Here is a 6,485-nt window from a genome sequence, read left to right as displayed (position 1 = left end):
TTTTCTGCTTTGCATATTAATGACATAACAGTCTGATTCCCCAAACAACAGAAGGGTAAGTATTTGTACATGGGTGATGAAAACATCCCGTGTGTGATGTTTTTGCTAGTCAATTCTGTAAAACAATGGCAAAATTTGCATTAATCATTCAGGATTTCGTCTGCCATCTCATGCGTTCCCAAAGAAGTTGCCAAGTTGGCAACAACTGAATTAAAAAGTCTCTTCAACCAACGCCACGGTGGCTTGGAACTCGTCCACATGTGCAAGTAACGCCTTTTGGCACAGACAGGGCACAACCTGGGACAGCAACATCCGAACGTGTGGTCAGTTTTACCTGAACTTTAGAGTCAGACCTCGGGAACACAAAGATATTTCCCTTTCAGAATGTACCCATACAAGAGGATCACTTTAAATACATTACCTGTAGTGCACAGCTGGGGTAACCTTCACAGCTCCCTTCTAAAACCTCTTCTGGAACTTTGAGCTTATGCTGATTCTAGGYCTTATCACTGTCTTGAATAAAAATATTTGAGAAGCAAAGAAAAAAAATACCAGCTTTCTGAAAAASAGCAACTACAAAAGTAGCTTCACTTCCTTAAAAGTGATAGTAGAAATTAAAAAAAAAATAGAATTCACAAAATTTGGGACCAAGTCGTTGCTTTCCTGATTAATACCATCATTGACAGTCTTGGAAAACACATTAGACTTATGAAACCCAGGTACTAAAAACTAGTAATAGGCTTAAGCCCCTTCTGAAGCCCATGCCACGGAAACAATTCCATTGTTCTCACTTAATTTGTTCCTGCAAGAGAGACTGTTAAGATCAAGTCTTGTGCGCAGTGTTTATGTCAAGACACATGCAACAGTAACATCTGGTTCTGCCCCTTCAGTTCCTGGACTTTTAACACAAGCCTCTTTTTCCATACAAGCCTCTTTTTCCATACAAGTCTCAAATTTATAGCCTGATCATTTGTGCAAAAATGCCAAGAGTGCAATTTTCCTGTCGCGTATGCCTTGAGCTCAGTCTTTACATTCAAATACCTTCTGCCTCAGTGAGACATATGGCCATTAATAACTTTCATAACATTCCAAAAATGAAAATTAAAGAGGACCTTGAGAGGTTTTTAGCTTACCCTTCTGCCTCAAGGCAGAATTAACTATATTTAAATCTTGCCTGCCAGATGTTTGCCAAAGCTGTTCTTGAAGATCACTCCTAATGCAGGTCGCAGCTCTTCCCGAGGCACTGTGTTCTGGACCCTTTAATACTGTACCCATTAGAAAGGCTTTTCTAATGTAAATCTTCATTGTTGTCATTTAAGCTCATTACTTTTTATACTCTTAATGGGAGATCTACAGAAAAAAAGAAGGAATTTTCTTCCTCCTTTTCTTCTACACTTTTGAAGTTTTATCACAACAGACTTGTTTTGTTTAGTCTTAACAAATCCTATTATTTCATTTAACGGTGAACAAAATTTTAGACAAGAAAACATAGCAAGACTAATATACTTAGAATGAAAAAAGAAGTAGATCCCATTTTGGACCTACCATTTTTATCTATGATTATATACAGTAAAACATTTCAACAATGATCATTTATCATGTTCCTCAAGAGAACCAATAAAATGCCATGAATACACATCCTCTGATGTTGCACAGATACAAAACGTATAGTTTGTTTACAAACTAATATTACTGAATGTAAAAGGAAGCAACATTTTAAAAAAATATATTGGTAAAGGTCCAAAGTTTACATTTCTAAAATATTAAATTCATGTTTTATTTACAGACCAGCTTTCAAACAATTATTGGCATTTTAATATAATTGCTTAACCTGATGAGTACACGAATAAAATGAGGCTGTAAAAAAAAAAAACAAAAAAAAACAATAATCAGAGTAAAGTTTAATCTAACAGTTCTAGAAATGCTATTTTCAACTTCTATTCAGAAATGCAAGAGGTCACCTACCACATAGTAACTTATTAACTGGTCTAACATTTTCATATGGTATAGGTAGCTCATGTGACCAACGTATGCCAACCAKGTGCACGAGAGTGCATTTTTGCCCATTCCAACATTCAGTGAAGTGTTGACAACTGTTGTAGTATTTACACACTTAAAATAAAGGCTTGATATTGGTTTGATCACTTTACCACTCTTACTGTCTTCTCTTGTTGACAAGGCATAGGAGAGTTCAATCCAAAGACTACGGATTTTGCTGACACTGTGAGAACTGAATTAACAGCATCTTCCCAAGGTGGTTCAAAAAAAAAAAAAAATTAAAAATAGGCAACTCTAAGGAACAGACCATTAAGAAACACTGATTCTGCATCAATGACGACTGAAATCACTCCCGAAAATCTTCCTCTCGCTGAGAGGTAGTTTGTCAGAAGGCAGAAATTTTTAGACTTAACCAGGCAGGACCTACTGGCTGCTGTGACTATCCAAGATATAAAGCCCAGCCTGAAAATCGCTGGCAGGGATCTGTAACCTGTGGCTTTACATGGGAGCCTGGGAGGTCTGGCAGGGAATTCCACGCATGTGATAGTGCAGCTAATTCTGCTGTGCTGCCAGAAACGCTCCTTTGCATCCATTTGCACTGGGTTAGGTGAAGTGAAAACTTGAAAGCTGCATCATAGAAACTACAACCTCAGGTTGTATTAGCTTTAACTAATTTCAGTAGCTTTAACTAATTTCAGCTGGCTCTGAGCAAGGAAAACACATGCTTCCTGCTGCACCCTTTTTTCTATGTTGCTCTGTCCCATCTCCTGGGGACTGCACTAGATTTCTACAGCAAACACAGAAACAAACAGGGCAGATTTTTTTCCCACAGAAGGGACAGGTGAACGCAATGACCTTCCTGTTTTGCCAGCTTGGAGTCCTGTGAATGTGAATAATGCAGGGKTTTTTTTTCAGGAAAGCAAACATTTACCACTTCCATAAGCTCACTAGCTTGATGAAAACAACAGGATGCTTGATGAAGCAGATTAAGAAGCAGTTTCATTTGATCACCTTCCCCATCGCTCTTTGCTGTATCAAAATCTAACACCTACAGTAGGTGAAAAAAAAATGAGGAAGTAAAGGAAAACCTAGGAAATCAATGGTTGTGTTTCACAAACTGTAGATATGACACCTTCAAAATTATGAAAAATAAGTACTTTGTTTCCATGTTTGTAATTTTGAGATGTCAGCCTTTTTAAACATAAATCACTGATTTTGATGTCTACAACGCATGTAGTAATTCCATACTAGATGAAACAAAACATCAGCCAGTGATGATCCCTCTGTTTTACAGAGAACTTGATCATACTCTTAAATTAAACCACATGTTAGTGCATTATAGCTGTAATGGCAACAAAACGATTTTATGCTCTAAGAATACGCATCTCAATTATTTTAAAATATCTAACCAAGCAATGCTGTGTGTTCCTATGCAGCATTCAAATCCTCTAAAAATATGTTTTCTTGAAAAGATAACTATCAGTCTGAACATATGCCAACAATAAATTCTGACCAGTTTAATTTCTTATATTATTTCTGTTAAAGTTGCTGCTTTTGTTTCTAACTGCAAGCTATAGTTTCTAACTGCTGCTCTGCTTCAGCAGCCATAGCTGCTGCCTGTAATTGTTCTGTTTCACTCTGGATGGCATTGGCTGCAGGAACTTGTTTCCTTTCACTGTGCATATTGTTCTCGTGCCTTTTTAGATCCGAGGCCTTAGCAAAGGCTTTTGTGCAGGAAGTGCAGACAAAAGGCTTCTCTCCTCGGTGTCTTCTCTCGTGGTCTTTGAGGTGGGACTTGTGCTTGAAAGCTTTGTCACACATATGGCACGCAAAGGGCCTCTCGTTACTGTGAACTCTTTCGTGCTTTTTTAGATCYGGCGCACGAATAAAAGACTTTCCACATACCTCACAACTATAAGGCTTGTAACCTGTGTGTATTTTCAGATGCTCTTTCAAGTGAGCTTGTGTGGTAAAGCCCTTTGTGCACATCTCACAAACAAACGGCCTGTCAGCAGTGTGTAGCTTTTCATGTTTCCTCAGTCGTGCCTCATCGGAAAACGTCTTGCCACAAGCCTGGCAAACAATATGCTCCCTGTGACCATAAAGCAAATACTCAAACTTCATGTCCCCAGCTCCTGTTGTCCAGCCTGGTGTCTGTTCATCTTTCACTTCACTTATGCCATCATTAAATGTCAGTGCCTGAGGGGTTTGAGATCCTAAGTCTTTGGATTCACTTGTTTCCATAGGCTCTACTTCCTGGCCATAACAGTTGACTTTTCGGACCTCCTCGCTCCCCAGCTCTTTCAGAATTGCTTCTTGAACTCTCAGGGTAGTGGTAGGCGATTTTCCATCCTCCTGACTGGGGGGAGTTCCTTCCACTGTCACATCTGACGGGCTATCGTCGTGATCTCCAATTTCCTCCACATCATCGTCCTGGGCATCGTTAGCTTCCCCGATAGGACGGTTTATTTTTAGACAGTACTTGCTCTTGGACTGTGTGTTTTCTTCAGGACTAGATACATCACGTTTCTGAGAGCAGAGTTTATCTAAAAAACGAATACCAAGAATCTGGCCTGAAGACATCATCAAATTTACATCCTCTTTCTTAACAGAAATCTTTGCAGTATACATGTAATTGAGAACTTCCTCAAAAATATCAGAACGAAGAAAATCTATTTCTATAACTGATGAACTATCAACTTCTAGTTTTTTGAAAAGCTTTTTGAAGTAGGTACTGCAGGCAGCAAGTACACACCGATGTGCTCGGAATTTAACATCCTCAACCACAATAGCTATGTCACAGAATTCTCCTTCCAAACGTTGTTCATTTAATGTTTTCAGAAACACAGTTTTGTGATCATCGTCATTATATTTAATGGTTTCAGACATACTGATGAAAAACTCCTGTAAAATAACAAGAGAAAGTTTTGTATGTTTTATAAAGTGGTCTAAGTAATGAAATCAAAACAGCCGATGCCATTTACAAATTTCAAGAACTGTCAAGTGAAAATTTTGGCTTAATTTGAGCAGAAAGCCCTTTCAGATTATAAAAGCACTATTTTAAAAACTCTCTTAAAGTTGTAAATACAAAAAGGTCTTTCTTTAAGTATCTCACAGGACACTCTGTGATTTAGAGTTGATTTTTTTTTGTAATATGGTACTAATTTATTCAGATGTTTACCGATTCAGTCATTCTAAGTTGAAAACTTTCTCTGTGAAATTGTGATTTCCAATAAACGTATGATCCTATTGTAAGAGTAGCAGTTCTTATAGCTAAAATATATAAATTAAAATTTTGTAAAATCCTGTAGCTAAATACTATACTATACCAAGTGCTAAAAAATGTATAATAAATACGTATCACTACAGCTTTCTAATGAGAAACTAACATGCACCAACACAGCTCAAACTMCATGTGAAATAGCAAACGTCTTACCATGAACAACGCAGGAAATTTTCTGAATAAAACAACTATGAAGAAGTACCAGATGACTACCACTCACAAAGGACCACCTTCAGCCTGAAAGACAGAAAATAAAAAACATTTAAGAATAAAATTATTCAAAAAACAGTACTGTAAATTAGCATGTTAAAATATAACACCTTAAATTACTTTACCTTACATGATAAATCCTGTTAAAACATCCAGTTAGAATGATTCTATGGATGACTACATAAACTAATTTGTTGTCAAAAAGCATGTATTTTCTTCCCTTTTTCTTTCCAGCTACTTACCATTCGCTAGGTTTGGAACTTATAAAACTTTCTGTAGAATACATACAATTGACCCAATAACTCATTAAAAAAAAAAAGTGAGCAGCCTTCTGCTGGATTAGAGAGCTGAAGAAGCCTAGGGGAAGGCCTGKTACGTGCACAGAGGACGGACAGTGGTGCTGGGGATGGATGCACACCAGGGCCAGGGGAAGAAATGCCGTGAATACCAGATACCAGGGGAATGTGCTCCCTCATTTTTTGGAGTAATGTACTTTTACAAATGCTTGAGTCCATCTTTTGCATAATGAAGCTGGCATTAAAGCATGTGCTCACCTCCTATTACTTAAACAAAGGGATACACAGGTCTAAGTGTCCTGGACARCAGGCAAGAGAACACCTGGGTACAGCTAAACAAGGAAGAAAACTGAACAGGACAGCAAGGAACACCAAAAAAATATATCATTTAAATTATTCAATCCCTGCCTAAGGCACCTAATTCTGAACTAGGGAGGAARAATGTGGAAGAGAGGAGCAGATCCCCACGTTTGTTTCAAACATCTCCCTCCCTCGCCTGCCACAGAGCCACCTGCAGTACCACTTCATTCCTGACTGGTCCCATACGTTTTCCATCCTTGTTCCATACATTTTTTCCTCAGCCATGTAAGACATGGAGGCCTCTGAGAGCTGTGCCATCTTCCTTGCCTGCTGCAGGGCATTCTACATTGCTTTTTGGCAACAAAGCATGGAGCGACACAGAATAAAAGAAAAAAAAA

At 38.1% G+C, this 6,485-nt stretch overlaps 1 protein-coding gene across 1 annotated transcript; it reads right to left on the bottom strand.

Moving 5' to 3' along the window:
- Window positions 1–1,620: 1,620 nt before the first annotated feature.
- ZBTB14 (zinc finger and BTB domain containing 14) lies at window positions 1,621–5,754 on the bottom strand. The gene is made up of 3 exons (XM_026035461.1): window positions 5,734–5,754; window positions 5,435–5,518; window positions 1,621–4,902 (listed from the first exon to the last, which is right to left on the bottom strand). The coding sequence occupies exons 2-3, from the start codon at window positions 5,435–5,437 to the stop codon at window positions 3,559–3,561; spliced, it is 1,347 nt and encodes a 448-aa protein (XP_025891246.1). The 5' UTR covers window positions 5,438–5,518; window positions 5,734–5,754; the 3' UTR covers window positions 1,621–3,558.
- Between the last annotated feature and the right edge of the window lie 731 nt (window positions 5,755–6,485).

The sequence above is a fragment of the Nothoprocta perdicaria genome, unplaced genomic scaffold (genome assembly GCF_003342845.1).
Source record: "Nothoprocta perdicaria isolate Ctin4 unplaced genomic scaffold, notPer1 scaffold_16, whole genome shotgun sequence".
Taxonomy (NCBI): domain Eukaryota; kingdom Metazoa; phylum Chordata; class Aves; order Tinamiformes; family Tinamidae; genus Nothoprocta; species Nothoprocta perdicaria.
The sequence above is the reverse complement of the archived record's forward strand: the minus strand, read 5'-3'. Positions and strand labels throughout refer to the sequence as shown.